This window comes from Terrapene carolina, unplaced genomic scaffold (assembly GCF_002925995.2).
Source record: "Terrapene carolina triunguis isolate 2854851 unplaced genomic scaffold, T_m_triunguis-2.0 Scaffold714, whole genome shotgun sequence".
NCBI lineage: Eukaryota > Metazoa > Chordata > Testudines > Emydidae > Terrapene > Terrapene triunguis.
The window spans coordinates 7415903-7432831 of NW_020665065.1; the positions used below are offsets into that span (position 1 = coordinate 7415903).

Sequence of the window (16929 nt, forward strand, 5' to 3'; positions counted from 1 at the left end):
TTAAGGCAAAAGAGCAGCACAAAGAAATGACAGATCCCAGCATGCAATATTCTATATTGGTCTGAGATGGATCCAGAGTCTCTGTGGGTTTTGGTGGCCACTTTGGCCTGCCGCTGATTTAGATGGTGAAATGATTTCGTTCACTGTAACTTCTACAAAGTAAATCCAAGGCTGCGGAATGTCTTGGTTTTATTCCTTTTTAATAGACACAAAACGTGTAGAAATACATGCAGTCCTGTTACGCTAGCCTGGAGTTACAAACCCCGTGTGTTGCAAAGCATGCTTGTGTGCTAGGAACAGAGCAAACATATATACCAAGAAGCACCCAGGAGGATGGAAGCCAGAAGCAAACTCCAGCCTTTAAACTAGTTGCTGGGATTGGAGGAACTGATCCTTGAATACGATTCGACTTGGTTATCACCCTAGCAGCAATGCAGAGGCATTTCAGTGGGTTCTCTCTCCCCCATCCATGCTGCCTGTGGTGCATATTTGGAGAGCAGTAATAAAGGATCTGTAGATATGTACTCGGCAATTTCTGGGCCGTAACTATTTTTTCCCCCTACCGTTGAGTTGGAATCGGAAACGCACCCAGTTGAAACTGGAGGGGTGCTAAGCATCTGCTTCTTCCATGAGAACAAGTCCTCTCCTCCCCCACCCCATGCTGTCCCTTCTTTCTGTGCCCCTCCTGCATTTCCGTACTCTGGTCAGGACCGGAAATGGATGTACACAAATAGCACGGGAGAAGCAGGTTGGCTTTTATTTCTGCCCTGACTAGAAGTGGAAAATCCTGGAAATCTTTTGAGGGCGCTGGGTCTGGTGAGGTTCCCAGCTCAGCTGTGCAGATCCGACAGGAACAGATGCTGCAGAGAAGCAGCCGAACCTTAGGACGCTTGTTAAATGGAACCTGTAACGTTGCTGGCTTTATGGGGGTGACTGACGGAGCAATGACTCCCTCTGCTTATTGGTCCAAGAGGATATGGGACCTACTTCTATTGTTGCCTGGGGCATAGTCCTTTAGTTCAAGCATCAGAACCCTATGATAGATATATATTTTTTTGAGCTGGAAAGGTTCTAGTCTTCAGTCTACCAGGTAGGGCTGTGTGTGTATTTTATACAGTAATTGTGTCTTTGGACTGCAGCTCATGGATTCATTACAAACCAAACCACCCTCGCTAATATTTAAAGCCCTCCCCGCTTCTATTTCACAGCAGCCGAGAACAGGCCTGGTTAGCGGGAATCCTTCTCATGAGGCCCCTCCTTGGTGTAACTGGAAATAAGCCACGGTGTTCCACTCGGGCTTAAACAAGAGGATGTAACATTTCGGGAGGTAGTAGGAGGCCAGGAGCCCCAGCGCGCACAGCAGCCCGCTGCAGATCTGCGCAGCGGGCAGCTGCGTGGCCTGCACCGTGCTATAGGTGGCCACGAAAGCGATCCAAGTAACAAAGTAGGACAGCATGCTGAACGTTATCCCCCGGGCAATGTTGTACTTCTTGGCAGGGGTCTGCACCATGAAAGTGCAGAGGAAACAGATGAATGCCTGGCCGCCGGTGTAGCCGTGGATCAGAATGAAGGCGAACCAGGACTGAATCCTACAACGGATCAGAACCTGGGAGTGCAGCAGCTTGTAATCCCTCTCCGGGAAGGCTGGAACCGAGTAGATGTACCAAAAACAGAGCATGCTCTCAACCAAGGAGGCGACGGCGACAACGAGCCAGGCCCTCTTCTGGGTCACCCAGAGCAGGAAGCTTTTGGGACAGCTTGTGAACTCCGTCAGCAAGACGATCTCCAGCGACTTGACTAAGAAGGTGGAGAAGCAAGCGCTGAGGCACAGGGTGTAGAGGGGCTGCTGGACCATACAACTGGCTGTGCTGGGCTTCCCTATTTGGAGGCACAAGCTGAGGCACATCAGCAAGAGGCAGAGCAGGGCAAAGATGCTCCTGGCGCCCCCGGACGCCTGCACCAGGGGCGTGTTGAGGTTCTTCAGGAAGAGCACTGCTGACAGGCAGGTCAGCACCGTGGCAAAGAGCATCAGGACCAGCAAGCCGATGGTGAGCGGCTCGTCCCAGAAGAGGTACCTCTCGCTGCGGTCGTAACACTTGGCGCTTCGAATAGGTGACCACTGATGCTCTGGACAGTCAGTGCAAAACAAGTCCTCTGCAAACCAGCAATGAGGAGGGGATGTGAGGCTGGGCCTGGCTTTGCACGCCGTCGCTCTGGGCTGCAATGACCCTGCCACAGGCAGCTCGTGATGACGGGTCACCGGCACGGGTGAACGGAGCAGCCGATGTGGTTCCTACAAGCTCCAGTTTCAAAGTGCCATCCCCAGAAATATGCAAGCATCTTCAGGGTCCCCAGAGCCTATGACCAGCCAATCTCCTCCCCTGTCTGCCCCCAAACGAGCCCTGTATTTTTTGCTTCTGCTCCCATCCCCAGGCAGGAGCTCTGCTTCCAAAAGACCCTTCGGTTGTGTCACAATGATCATTTTCACCTTGTCACAAAACTAAAAAAAATCCCGTCCCGTCCCATGGGCTCACTCCCGCTGCTTTGGCCCCGCATTGGCTGTCACCTGAGCTCTTCAGAAGGATGCTGGACAAAGCACTGGAGAATAGATCATAGGGAACAATCCTGCACTGGCCAGTAGCAGGGGCAGACCAATAGGCGAATGAAAAATGCTCACCCACCCCACCCCCACTTCCCCATGCCACTCGAGCTGTGTACAGGGGCTGCAAAGGTGTCACAAGGCACTGGGAGGAAATTCCCCCACCATGGGGCTGGCATAACCAACCCTGGCCTATTCACAACTGTAGGGGGTACACTAGGAGCAGGCCAAGGGCAGGAGCACATGCCACTACAGAAACCTGGAGCTGTGACTCGGCCCTTTGGAGGCTGCTGTAAATTGGAGCAACCCCGAGGCTGATCTAACTTATGGTGGGAGCAGCACTGGCCCAGCATCAGGCCAGGCAAAGATGGCTTCAAGTCACCTTTGTCCCTCCTCCCCATGGTCTGCATTTTGTGCACCAGGCCTCTCAGAGGAACAGCACAGAATTGGACACCAATTTTCCTTAGAGGCTCTAGGAAGTTGTGTGGCCCTAAAGTCAGTGGCCAGCTGGGAGAGGGTTTATTCAGACAGTTGCTTTTCCCAAGCCTCACCTTTGGTGCTCTGGTAGGTGTTTTCTTCACAGTCGATACAGTCATAACAGCAGAGGTGGAATCCCTTCACTCTCTTAATCTGCCCCAGTTCACACCGCCGAAAACACGTGGATACAGGCTTCTGGAAGATGAACAAAGCCACAGACATTCAGCAGCAGCAGCAATTTGACGACACTGTAACACACGGGCTGAGTATGGGCACCACTGCCCCTTATTGGATAGGACCAGAGCTCTGTGTCTGAGTCCCTATACTGCTAAGGAGGATTCACACAGCTGGGGTCTATTTGTGAGCAGGAAGAACTGCTGTAGCCATAAAGTCCTGAGTGGCCACAGCAAGCAAGCTGGGTGGGTAGGTAGGTGCAGCTTTGTTACCGCGGTGTTGTGATTTAGCAGCGCCTCTACCCTCACTCTTTACCTGGCTATCCATGGTGTGAAACTGAATCTGGGCCGTGTCGATGCGTAAGGACTCCCGGTAGTCTCCGACGGGTATATACTGGAGGCTGTTTTTCTGCCAGCTCCAGAACATGACGTCGTAGCCCTGGTTGGTGCTATGGAACTGGTCCATCTGGAATGATTGGTTATCAAGGGTGAACTGAAGCTCTTTCATGATGTCCAGCAGCTGCAGAGAAAAGGGGAGAATGCGCGATCGGCAGTGGGCGGTGGGAGGCGGAGAGACTTTTTGCCGAACGCTCTCCAATATCGGGCGCGTCTGGACTGCGATCGCTGGGGGTGATTGCGGCCCGGCCTGACGTAGCAGAGCTAGCGTTAATCTAGCTAGCTCAGTAAAGCTGCGGCCGCAAGAGCTTCAGCCCAGGCTAACCCCACAAGTAATTGCCCAGGGTTTGGGGTGGGTTTGTACCACCCATGCTAAAGCCTGCTGCTGTGGGACTCGAGTTCCATCAGTTAAAGCTAACTTGGGTATGGCTGCTCAAGCTGCAACCACACCCCATGACTGCGGTGTACAGGTTGTGTCTACACTGCAGTGTGAGCCCAGGGTTCAAACTCCGACTCAAGGCTAACCCCCCCTTCCATCTACACACAGATCACACTAACCCAGGACTCAGCTCCAAGGTCCCAGAGCTCCATGAGGATGGAGCCAGGACCCAGGGTTCAAGCCCTATTGCTTTGCAATATAGACACAGCCTCATGTGACTCATGCCCTGGAAGGCTGCCAAAAGTATCCCACTTTCCCATGGGCCAACCTTCTTTGTCCTCTGGACGCTCAAGTTTGGTGGACAGTCACATTTTCCCATGCTGCCCCACGAACAAAGGGCTAGAGCAGGCCACGTTGTGGGAGGGCACTAGGAAGTCTAGGATGCAGCAGGTTGGCCTCAGGCCTGCATAATGCAGTGTAGATGCTGGAGCCCAGGTTCAAGGATTCCTACCTGGGGTTACGAATGAGTGTAGACACACAACCCCAGGGTCTGTTGGCGCAAGTTCTACTAATCCTGGGTTTACATTGCAGGGGAGACAGACCCACTCTGAGTGTGGCAGTGGGCTGGGTATGAATGTCTCATTTTCTGATTGAAATCACTTGTCACCCGTGCAGGCTAAGATAGCAGCCATCCGCTCTTAGGCTTCTGGACATCAGCTGGTAACTGCCGGGCTCAGGAAGGAATCTCCCCTTTTTTTAAAGCATTGGCCAAGCATTATCCATGGTGTGGAACTGACTTGGTGACCTGCTGCATGTTTAACGGCCCTTTATTGCAGTGTGGGGGGGTTGTGTTAATAAATACGTGGTTCGTACACAGAGCTGTTCATTTGTAGATCTCAAAGTATTGCTATCGCGGTTTTACAGCTGCGGAAACGGGGGCACACAGAGGGCAAGTAACTTGCCTGGAAGTCACCCAGAAGGTCCATGACAGAGTCAGGAATAGAATCCGGGTCTCCTGACTCCCAGACCACTAGACCACATTTTGGCCATTGCTGGAGGCAGGAAACTGGACCTGATGAGCCAATGGCATGATGACCCTATGCCTGAGTAAAGGAGTTGGTCAGTGTGGCTCCGGTGACGGGCTCGTGTTGGGAGACAGTGAAGAGGATTAATCTTAGCATGTGGAAAAAGACTGATGGGAGACAGCTGGGCAGCGGGACAGATGGGTGGGAGTGGAAAAGCTGCTGCTGAGACTCCGGCCCTCACTCACCTGCCAGGACTTGACCGTAGCTTTTGGGCACCCTTCCTCCGTGCACCCCAGCGCCTGGTGCAGCGTGTGGGCCACGCTGTAGACCGCGACGTACACCGCGTAGGTCTGCTGGTTCTCTAGCAAGTGAGCGACGTCGTGCAGGGAGACGTTGTCGCATTGGCTGCACTGTGGACCCAGCACAGCGGAGTCGGCATCGCGGCTGTACTCCCAGGAAGCCCGGCAGAAACTCTCCTGCTGGACGGATGCGAAGAGGTCAGTAACGTAGTCTTGAAAGCCAGGTACAATGCCTCCCTTGATGGTAAAGCCGATGACGGTCCCAATGGTCTGGATGTTAGGGATGGAGGTGACTATGTCAGACATCACCCAGGCTTCAGTAGCAATCCAGACCTTCTGGCTGAAGCCATGACTGATCCACTGTTCCAGCAGGGCCTTCACTGGCCTGTCCACGGAGAAGAGGACAATTACATTCACCTGGGTCTCATTGATGTACTTGATTATTTTCTCCAGTGTCTTGTGATCTTGTGGGACCGATGGGTCAGCAGGAATCAATGCCTCATAGGCTATGCAGATGCCCTGAGCTGTGGCCAAGCTGGAGAAGGTGCCTAGGCCTTCACGGCCATATTCGTTTTCGCTCCCGATGGCTGCGATCCAGTTCCATTCAAACATGTCGAGCAGCTGCACCAGGGCTTTCGACTGGCTCTTATCACTGGGAACGGTCCGGAAAAAGGACGGGTAATACTCCTCTTGGCTGAGTTTCTCACTGCTGGCTCCGTAGCTGACCTGGAAATGGGGGAGAGACCCGTGTATCTGGATACGTCTGCACTGGACTGGAGGTATGCAGTGTGGTTGTAGCCACGTCAGTCCCAGGATATTAGAGAGAGAAGGTGGGGGAGGTAATATCTTTTATTGGACCAACTTCTGCTGGTGAGAGAGAAACTTTCAAGGCACAGAGAGCTCAGCTTGTCTCTTTCACCAACAGAAGTTGGTCCAATCAAAGATATGACCTCACCCACCTTGTCTGGACTGGAGGTGTAATTTCCATCTTGGGCAGACAGACCCGTGCTAGCTCTGATTGGTCTAACTTGCTAAAAACAGCAGTGTAGACATGGAGGCGCAGGCTGAGGGCTGGGCTGTCCACCCTGAATACACACCTAGGATGTCGGATGGGATTGTACTCGGGGAGGCCAGCCATCCTGCCACCTGCACTGCTGTTTATAGTTCTCTAGCTTTACAGAGCTAGTGTGCCTACGTCCGCCCACGCTGGAAATTACATCTCCAGCTCCAGTGTAGATGTACCCTGTGAGAGCAAAGCTAGTCCGGGAGAACACGCAGAGCCAGAACCACCAACTCCAGCCTGTCTCCCAGTCCCATTACATCGGATAGCGCTGGGTGCCTAAAAGACAGGTTCACGGTAAAGGCATAAGAAGGAAGGAAGTTGAGTGACTGGGGGGACTGCAGGCATAAGGATGAAAATCAGTGACTTTCCCCGGTATATAAACAGCCACTGCTGGTCATTTCCTCACTCTGCATTTTCACTCGGCCGCCTGTTTAAAGGGGATCTGTTATCAAGAAACTGAGCTGCCCTCTGTAGGCAGAGGGCCTGGGGCCGAGCCCCCTTGATTCCACTGATAGGAATCTAGAGTGCTCAGCACCTCCCAGGCTGAGGCCCAAACGCTACCCAGGGAGAAGCGTTTAGACCTATTAGATCAACAGCAGCAACTTGTACAGCGAGGCGGCTTCAGTCTCCGGAGCTATGTGCTGGCACCAGCCAGGGAGCTCGCAGGTGATCAGGAAAAACACAACCCCTCTGTCTTACTTTGATAGCCCTCCATCAGCGCAGTGTCTGAGCCCCACAGTCATCAGTGCATTTATCCACACGCCCCCTGAGAGGTAGACCCCATTTTACAGATACGGGACAGAGAGACGAAGTAACTCACCGATGTCTGTGGTCTCCCAAGGCCCAGGCTAATGCTCTAACCACTAGACAATTCTTCCTCTCACGCTCATTGGTCCAAACCCCTATAATGCAAAAGCTGTGATTCTCCAAAGACTTACCTGCGGGATTAGAAAGAAGCCGAAGAGCTTGGCTGTAATCAGAGCGAGGTCTGACACATAAGGCCCAATCACAGCTGTTACTCGGGTCTGGTAGTCGGTGTAGCTGCACAGGACTCTGATCCCAGTGCTGCCCTCCCTCGTCAGGAATAACAAGCTAGGCTGTATGACCACCACTGGCTCTAAGCAGGTGTCGTAGATTTCATAGCCCAGTTTTATTCCCGGGAGGAGGGAAGTGGAGTTGTTGATTTCATCGATGGCAAACTTCATCCCTAGAGCCCAGATCAGGCCAGAAGCATATAACCTGCAGGTAGGGGAAACAGCAAAGCAGAGACCTAGAACTACATGAAGCCAGACCGATCGGTGCCGTTGCATTAGGGATGAATTTATTCTATGCTCTTTGAGCTCTCGGCAGCTGTGCGTTAGCACACATGTGCAGAAAGGTATAGCTGAGCCTGCCTCTAGCAAATCCAGGTTCTACAGGAGATGACTTAACTATCAGCAGAGCTTGACTGTAACCAGGACCGTTGTAAGACTTTGCACCTTCTGCCTGAAGATCTCCAAGCACTAATGAATTCAGCTTTGCAGCCCCCTTGGGTGGTAGGTAAATAGATTATCTGCATTTCACAGGTGAGAAAACTGAAGTACAGAGCGGGGAATTGATTCATCCTGCATCACACAGGAGGTCTGTGGCAGAGATGGGATTCGAACCCAGTGCCCTTGACTCCCTACGAGTTAACCACTAGACCATTGTGTGTGGAGTGTGCTGTTGACTTCAGTTCTGTCCTTTACAGTGGTCAGACAGTGGATGGGACACAAGGGTCTATTTTCCACTCCTTGCAAATGGAAGAGTGTATACATATTGCCATTGTGGTCTGGGGTTGCTGGCAGCCTATATCGTCCCTGTAAATGTGACTAATTTGTTGAATCTGACAAAGACATATCAATCACAAGTCCACAGGTAAGAGCTAGTGTGCTGAGACCTGCCTCCAGCATTCAGCTACAGAGTAATGACTATTGTATGACTGTACACTGTGAAATGTGGCTGATTGCTCTCTGGAGTTGGTGTATGGAGTTCCCCCCCATGTTTGATCCGTGTGAGGTTGGCTTCCTCTGAGGCTGGCTTTTCCTGGGAGTTGACTCAAAGCAACAAGTAATCCAGAATGGCCAGATTATACCCCAAAGCCTGAAGCAATGAACTGCGCCCAGGCCGGCTTGTATCTCTGCTTGTGGAATCTTCTCCAAATTCAAGTGTCACCAGGGTTTGTGGTCCCTTATTCAAATTTCACCTGTTTCACAAAAGTCTGGATTGCGTCTGTGTTCTGGGGCTTTAACATAGCAGGTACTGGCCGAGGAAGAATTTCCTCACTTTTCAGCTCTACCTTTCTTCATGTAGGCTCTGACTCAGCAAAGCACACAAGCATGTTCTTAACTCCCATTGATTTGAATGCCTGCACTTAGAGTTAAGGTGTCTGCTTGGTGGGTCCTGCCCACATGCTCAGGGTCTAACTGAGCGCCATATTTGGGGTTGGAAAGGAATTTTCCCCCAGGTCAGATTGGCAGAAACCCTGGTGGTTTTTTGCCTTCCTCTGCAGCGTGGGGCACGGGTCACTTGCAGGTTTAAAGTCGCGTAAACGGTGAATTCTCTGTAACTTGATGTCTTCAAACCCTGATTTGAGGACGTCAGTAACTCAGCCAGAGGGTAGGGGTCTATTACAGGAGTGGGTGAGTGAGGTTTTATCACCTGCAGCGTGCAGAGGTCAGACGAAATATCACCATGGTCCCTTCTGGCCTTAAAGTCTAGGTGCTTAAATGCTTTGCTGAGCAGGGATGGGAACGTGTAAGTGCATAGGGCCCAATCATGCAAGGTGCTGAACACCCTCAGCTCTGGCTGAATTTGGTGAGAGTGGAGGGTGCTCGTCGCCGATCTGGGATCTTATTATCCTTGTTTGTAAGCATCTTCCCCCAGTAGGCATGGTGAGCTTCCCAGCGGGTTACAAATGCAATAAGAAACCGTCATGATCTGTCAGAGTCCAGGGCACACTTACAGCTCTGTCTAAACCCACAACATATTGAAACCATCATGGCAGACACAGTAGAATCCTTTCAGTGTTAGCAACCGAACAGGCCAGCACCATTAAAATCTCTGACCAAAATCTGTGTGGAAGGAGGCGGTGGCATCTGATGCTGGAGTGAATAACATCAGCAGGAGCGTGCCGAAGATTTCCCATTCCAGCACCTGCCATCGCCATGGCAATGCCCTCAGCACCCCATCACGCCCGGTACCATAGCGCTCTTTCTTCCTAACTCGCCTTGAACGTCCTCCTATGTGACTAAGACATCGGATTGTTTGCTACATAAAAGTCCTTTCCCCCTCTCTCCCCCCCCCGGGGTGACCAAAGTCACTCTATGCCAATTAGGATGATATCCTTGACAGATCCCTTCTTACCTTTCACACACGACGACGCTGGGCTCCAGTCGCTCGCTCAGGTTCATGGTATTCATTCCAAAAGGGAATAAGCCTCCCAGGATATAATCACCCGGCTTTTTAAACTGAGCCGACATGCACGTGCGTCCATGGGCCGCGGAGCAGCCCAAACTCAGGTACAGCAGCAGGACTCTAGCCATGGCTTTGCTGTTTCAGAGCTAATGCTTCCCAGGAAATTTAAAAAGGCCACAGGGAGCTGGAGGGGAAAGAGAGAGAATCTGGCAGTGGCAGGTCCCAAACAAGTCTTGTCAAATAGAATTAAAAGAGGTGAGAATGACACGGGTGAATTTGGTTAGCAAAATTCATTAAATAAATAACTCTGTGTTTGGTCCTCAGTAGTCAAATATACAGCAGTGACCTGTGTGTGGGCTCTTCTGCAAACCGGGGGCTTGATCCTGGCTCCCTTCGCTCAATGAGTGGCGTGTATTCAGGCATGGAGTCTCATTGACTTCAGTAGGAAGAGTTCGCGTTTGCTTGAGGGAGGTGTGCAAGATCCTGTCCCAGGCCCTGGAGACGATCCAATTTGACTAAAGTTGCTTTACATGACCTCTTTCACGGAGTGAAATTTGCAAAAACCGACTCCTGTTTGCAAATTTCCCTGACACCTGGATTTGTGTGTCACCTTGTATCAACAACCGCTCTTGATTACTGCAGATCACCTGCCCCAGAGTGCCTCTGCGTGGATGTCGTGCTTTATACCCTGGCCTGCTTGAAGCTCGGTGGTGAGAGGGCTCTGCACTTTGCAGGATCTGGCCTTTTAGTAGAGTAAATGTTTGCTTTCCCCAAACAGTGCCCGCTGCGCTTTGTTTTCTGTTTGGGTAACACAGCCAGATACCACAGTGATGGGCTTATACTAGCAGGCCAAGGTTTTTCAAAGTGACAAGTGATGTTGAGTGCTCAGCTTGAGAGATCACTTGATGGTTACCTGTTCTGTTCATTCCCTCTGACACACCTGGCATTGGCCACTGTCGCAAGACAGGATGCTGGGCTAGATAGACCTTTGGTCTGACCCAGTCTGGCTGTTATGTGAGAGATCTTAGAGGGCCCTACATTTCAGAAAGTGCTGAGTGCACACCCATTGAGAATTAGACTCCTTTCAGAGTGGATTGATTTAAATCACTTATTTTAATCATGATTTAAATCGGCAGCAGCAAACCTTGATTCAAATAATCGATTGTAGTCTTGTTTTGTGTTTATTTGTAGTTATTTTCCTAAAGAGAGGTTGATTCTTGTTGGTTGGTAACCATTAAAACGTGTCGATTAGTGTGTTGAAATCCGTAGGAGTTAGGCACCTAAATACCTTTGAGGATCTGTACCTCAGGCACTTTTGAACTTGGATTCTGTGTAGCTTTCCCATCGTTAGAGTTAGTGACAGAGCCAGGAACAGAGCCCCGTTCTTAGGAGTCCTAGTCCAATGTTGTAACCTCAGGACCATCCTTACTCCACACCTGGGTTGATATTCTCCACTGTAGTTCCTGGGTATCAGCACTTTCTTTATTATGCCCATCTAACCTTAGAGCAGGGGTCTCAAACTCAAATGACCACGAGGACCACATGAGGACTAGTACGTTGGCCCAAGGGCCGCATTTACTGACACCTCCCCCCCTCGGCCCCGCCCCCACTCCACCCCTTCCATGAGGCCCCGCCCCTGCCCCGCCTCTTCCCACCCCTTCCCTGCCCCCATTCCAACCCCTTCCCTAAAATCCCCACCCCAACTCTGCCCCCTCCCTGCCCCCAGGGGTGTGGCGGGGACGCAGGGCAGGGAGTTGGGGTGTGGGATGCAGGAGGGGTGAGGGGTGCGGCAGGGGGTCAAGGTGCAGGGTGGGGCAGGGGGCTCAGGGCAGGGGGTTGAGGTGCAGGAGAGGTGCGGGGTGCAGCGGGGGGTTCAGGGCAGAGGGCTCAGGGCAGTGCAGGCAGGTAGGAAGCCTGCCCTGCCCCCGGTGCGCGTCGGGCTGGAGCCGCTCTAGGTAAACACTGGGGGAGGGCGGGAGGGGGCCGCGAGGAGCTCGCGGGCCGCAGAAAATAACCCCGCGGGCCGCATGCGGCCCACGAGCCGTGTGTTTGAGACCCTTGCCTTAGAGGTTTATAACTCAGCTAAAAATTCTGCTGGAAATGAAAAAAAGATTCTGGTCCTGGTTCTGTCCTTTCTTCCCCTCCTCCCACATAAGTAGCTCATTCGGTCTGGCAGAAAAAGGAACAGAAATTGGTTGCAGATGAGACAGTAAATATCCTGTATCTGCTTGCAATAATAAGCCTCAGTGGGGAGCATAAATCATAGCAATCACTGACTGCTCTGCTTTCCGAGGGATCCAATCTATTATTTCCTGCCAGGGCTTGATCAGTCATCTTGTGCTGCAGTTAAACAAATTGCAGCTGTGTGGTCCTATGGCACCAGGATACACAATGTACAGTACTCCATCACTGCACTGTGCATGATGGACCTGCTTTGTGTCTAACGGGCAAACACAATTAGCCACACATGGTTCTCTGAACAGCTCATTTGCGGGATTTCCCCCACTCCAAGTTTATTTACAGTGGATGGTGTCACTTCTGATTCTGTCAATGCTAGAGTGGGGGAGATTACAGGAACTGGACACTTTCCAAATACCTGTAAATTTGGGGAAATGGCTCTTATTTATTGGAGCATGGAATGGGGCCTGCAGCTAGTGATGGGACTAGGAGTCAGGACTTCTGGCATTGCCACTGACTTAACATATGCTCTGGGAAAAGTCACTTTCTCCCTCTCTGTACTTCAGTTTACCTATTTATAAAACCATTCTAGTCCCAACAGAGAGGGCTGTTTCCAAAACCACTCTCATGCAATGTGCAGTGCTTGGTGTATTACGCAAAGGAGAGCACTTTGCAGTTCCAAAGAGGGCTGAGCAGGGAAGCCCTTATCGATGTACATTGTATTGGCTGTGATAGATCGGACTATGTTTAGGCCCATCCAATTGGTATAGCCAGGGAATAAAAAAACCAACATTGCTAATTTCCGGTGAGTGGCAAATTGTTTCCCTGGTGTGTGGGTGAGTTTACCCATCAATTCCTGCAGGGCATAATCTTTTGGAAAGGCCTTCCCAGTAGCCATCAGGCAGTGAAGGGGGAGAGTAGGAGAGACCCCCACATGCAAGAGTTGGGAGGCTTTTAGAGGTGTGGGAATCCAGCCAACAGGGCGGAGGCTTTGGGGGAGGGGGGGGAGGAAGGAAGGACAGAGTTCCTCCTTCCTTGAAGAAGCCCAGAGGAGGTTGAGGCTTCAGAATGATCAGACTGCAAGCAGCCAGAGAAGCCCTCAAGTGGTGCCCAGGGATTGCATGCTGGTTATGCACCCAGCAGTTGGGAGTGGTGGAGTGTGTAGGGTAGGTGATGGGGCGGGGGGGATACTTGAACTTGCCGGTGGCTCTTCCCCCTCCATCATTCTTATCGGGCTCTCTGGCAAGGTGAATTTTTCAAACCCAGGACATGGCTCCGTCCACTCCAATAGCCTGATCTGGTTCAAATCCATTCTGAATGAATAACTGCGCGAGCATCCCCTGCAGATGGGTGCGAGCTCAGGGTCCCCATCCACGTTGATTCTGGAGCGGAGGGTTTTGTGCACGTGGGGCTATTTTTCTGCACTGCATTTTCATCTCCGCTCCTTTAAACATCTTGGCCATCAGGCTGCGAGAATGTCTTGTTTTTCATTTGCTGTCATGGCTCCCATTTCAGTGTGAGCAGGGGAGTCCTTAGGGGTTCCTGCGGTATGGGCACGGTCTGTTTCAAAGCACCTGATGTTTCTATCTGAAGATGCTCCTGCGCTGGGGGGAGGGGAGGAGCAATAGAATACGAGCTGGCAAGGACTATTAGATCATCAAGGGCAAGGCAGATTCCCGAGCTAGGCCCCATCAGCTGCCGTTATGCTTGATCTTCGCCTCAAAGCAGAGACCGTGAGGGGCCATTGTTTTGCTTGCAAAAGAAAGGAAAAGCAGTTGGTCCGTAGGTAAATCTGATGGTGTATGTAAGAATCACTTGGGCATTAAGGTTTGTGCAGAGAGATGATGTATCTGAAGATCCCATGTAGACTGTTTCCCTCCCCCCCCCCCTCTCCCCGCGCATGCTGTTTCAGTAGCTGCATGATGTACTAGTGTTACCAAGGGCTTGTTCCGACACAGGGCAGGTATGATGCCTATAGGGCCTAGGTGAAAAGGGACGTGTGGAGAACCTGATCCTACATGAATGAGAGTGTTGCTGGATGGACCCCATGTTACTCCTGCAAGAGTGAAGTCTGGAGGGGAGTGTATAGCTAAGTGCCGAGGGTCTGGTGCGGAGCCCATTGAAATCAATGGAAAGACTCCTATCAACTTGATGAGCTTTGGTTCAGGCCCCTAATTACCAGGGTGAGAATCAGGCTTAAGCTCACATCTCCTTGCATGTGCCTTGGGCTTTTCTTTTCAAACTTGAGTGCACAAGGAGTGGTAGAAACCTACCCCCCCTCTACCCTCAGGAAGGGGCTAAGCACAGCTGGGGTGAGGGGGTGAGGATGTGCATATCAAAACTGCTTGAAGGTTTTTTTCCCAGTTTGTAGTTTTACCTGAAGCCCTTGGAGGACAACCTCTTCGGACATTTAATAAATTAAATTGCCCTGCTATTATGATAAATACTGTCTCCCCCTCAAGTCAGTGTGGGAGGAAAAGCTAACCTTTGTAGGAAACATCATTTGTTTTTAGTAAAAAAAAAAAAAAAAAAAGGTTCAGTCCCAGCTCTTCCCTCTGCCAGCTGGCAAGGAACATGGAACCAGAAACTTGTTTTTTCTTCTAAAAGGTCACTAATAACCATGTAAAGACTCTGCAGTTGAATGGTAAATGCTGACAATCCGGTTCCATGATGAATGCCATGGTCCAGCACCACGCGGCTATCACAGGTTGCGGGCCCAGCGGTGGCGCTGTGAGATTGATGCGTCATAAACATGCTCCCATTGTATAAGGACCTTAACTCCAAACAAACCCTGTGCTCTACCTGCCAAATCATTGTTAGAGTTGATGTTCCTTACCAAGCAGGGGCAGAGGAATTATACATCAGTTTCACTGCGGGGGAAGAGGGGGGAATAAAAAATGAAGTAGCCAATAAGTCCCCTTTCCCTCGTTTTTACACTGAAGTTGTATTGTTCTTTGCAGTAATAATTCCGATCCCCAGTGAGTGATAAACTCTTGGTATAAATCTAAGGCGTTTGGGGATGCAATAACGCCTCCTCAAGCACTTACATTTCTTTCGACTCTCTCACGTTTCACTGCAGAATGAATGGTATCTCCGGCTTATTTATCTGCTTGAGACAACAGAAGCAGGAGGCTTTCTAACAGGGATGTTTTTCCTGCTAAAATAACTTCTTTCCAACACCCTAGGGACAGTGCTGATTTTGGTGTAGGACGTATCCCTGCGAAGTCAATGGGGATCAGGGCCCCATAGAAACCTGCAGGATCAGGCTCTTTGGAGACCCGAAGCTCTTTGTGCACCTTGGGGCGAGGGGGAGAAAAGGGATGGCAATAAAGAAAGTTGCCGTAGGTGTTGCAATCTAGATGATTTAAAGTTCTGTTTCAGAGGTTCAGGTGAAATGACTCGCCCATGGTCAGACAGAAGGTCAGTGGCAGAACTAGGAATAAAACCCAGGTCTCCTGGCTTCCCGTCCCCTGCTCAAACCCCTAAGCCATTCTAGTCTACTGGTGGCCAAACCTCAAAAGGTTCATTGTAGACAGACATCCAAAAGTTCAGAGGCTTAGCTCACCTTCTTGGGTCCACTGAAATGTCACTCCTCTTTTCAAACAGCCCAAAGCACAGGGACAGTTTTGGCTGGGTATTTACTCTCAACCCAGTTTTAGAGAAGATCACTGACTTGATAAAAAACACACCCAGTCACCCTCTTCAGTCTCCATTATGTTGGTCCCAGGAAACCTTCTAAAGCAGTGGGTCTTCCCCTTTTCCATCCCACAACCCGGTGCGACACCCTAAGAATGTTGAGGGTCCCTTCTAGTGATAAAGAAGAGGAACAAGCAATATGTTGAGAACACATCAAAAATATGGGCAGACATTCTTCGGCACTCTGAATAAATTATCTAGCATTCCCCTTGACAGTACAGCCTGGCTTCAACGTGGGGGTGGTGAAATACTGGCAGAGGAATATAGAATAGTTATTGCTAGAATGTGGAGTAAAACATTAAATGCTGCCATTAAACTCAGTGTTCTTCTCTGGGGACACACTGTGTGTTTCTCTGCCATTACAGATGCACTTTCCCAGCCTCAGCTCTTCATTCTCTGTGGGACCTATTATTCCTCCATAACCTTTCAACTTCGTCCCCAGGTACTAAATTTATTCTCCAAACTCCTGATTCTTATTTGAGCCTTTTCATCCAAAGGCACGGTGACTAATTTGCTAGCTAAAGCTCCACATGTTGCATCTCCTGCTGGTTTTCAAATCACACTGGGAAAGAAATCCTCTAACTACTTAAAGGTGACCTGCAATGAAAGAATGGTGTGGAACTTATTTTTAAATGAGCTATGGAATTATGTGCTCAGTGGCCCAGATAGTAAGGTTAGGAGCAGCAGTCAGACAGCAGGGATCCTAAACTTTTTAATTTTAGGTCATTCAATGGCACAGATTTGAGTCTCCTTCAGAATCATCATTGGAACTTGTCCGGAGCAGAGAGCTAATCTATACTCCAGGACAGGTAAGTTGTGCTGCTATTTTTTAATAGTCGTTTGGCAAAATTGTGATTTCTCGCATATGGGGTTGCCATGTTATCCTTAGTGCAACTCTTCAGGGATCTCTATTCCAGAATACAATCATTTAGGCACCAAGGTGTATCCTGAAGACAGATCTAAACTGGAGAACTTCTGGTTTTAGCACTTAAACTCACTGGTGCACTTCTTACTGGCTCTGCATGCATTGATATTCCATCACGCACCTAGTCTCAAAGCACCAATGAAAAAAGCACTGGTTTCTACTACTAAATTTTTGGAATATGTCTTTCAATAAGTCCATTAGAGGAGTGATACTTGTACATTTAAATTTAGTGTTTAGTTTGCTGTATGATCCGATAAGGGTAGACACAGTTGTGAGTTTCAGGA

At 50.3% G+C, this 16929-nt stretch overlaps 1 protein-coding gene across 1 annotated transcript; it reads right to left on the minus strand.

Moving 5' to 3' along the window:
• Positions 1-1243: 1243 nt before the first annotated feature.
• Positions 1244-9974, minus strand: TAS1R3 (taste 1 receptor member 3). The gene is made up of 6 exons (XM_024201625.2): positions 9796-9974; positions 7350-7650; positions 5295-6074; positions 3566-3769; positions 3151-3271; positions 1244-2154 (listed from the first exon to the last, which is right to left on the minus strand). The coding sequence occupies exons 1-6, from the start codon at positions 9972-9974 to the stop codon at positions 1244-1246; spliced, it is 2496 nt and encodes an 831-aa protein (XP_024057393.2).
• Between the last annotated feature and the right edge of the window lie 6955 nt (positions 9975-16929).

What these genes read in the sequence shown, in the direction of transcription:
- TAS1R3 (XM_024201625.2), bottom strand. Translation starts at nt 9,974, where the DNA reads ATGGCTAGAGTCCTGCTGCTGTACCTGAGTTTGGGCTGCTCCGCGGCC. An exon ending in AGCGTCGTCGTGTGTGAAAG is followed by an intron (nt 7,651 to 9,795) that starts GTAAGAAGGGAT and finishes CCCTACCTGCAG; the next exon opens with GTTATATGCTTCTGGCCTGA. An exon ending in CTACGGTCAAGTCCTGGCAG is followed by an intron (nt 3,770 to 5,294) that starts GTGAGTGAGGGC and finishes TTTTCTCTGCAG; the next exon opens with CTGCTGGACATCATGAAAGA.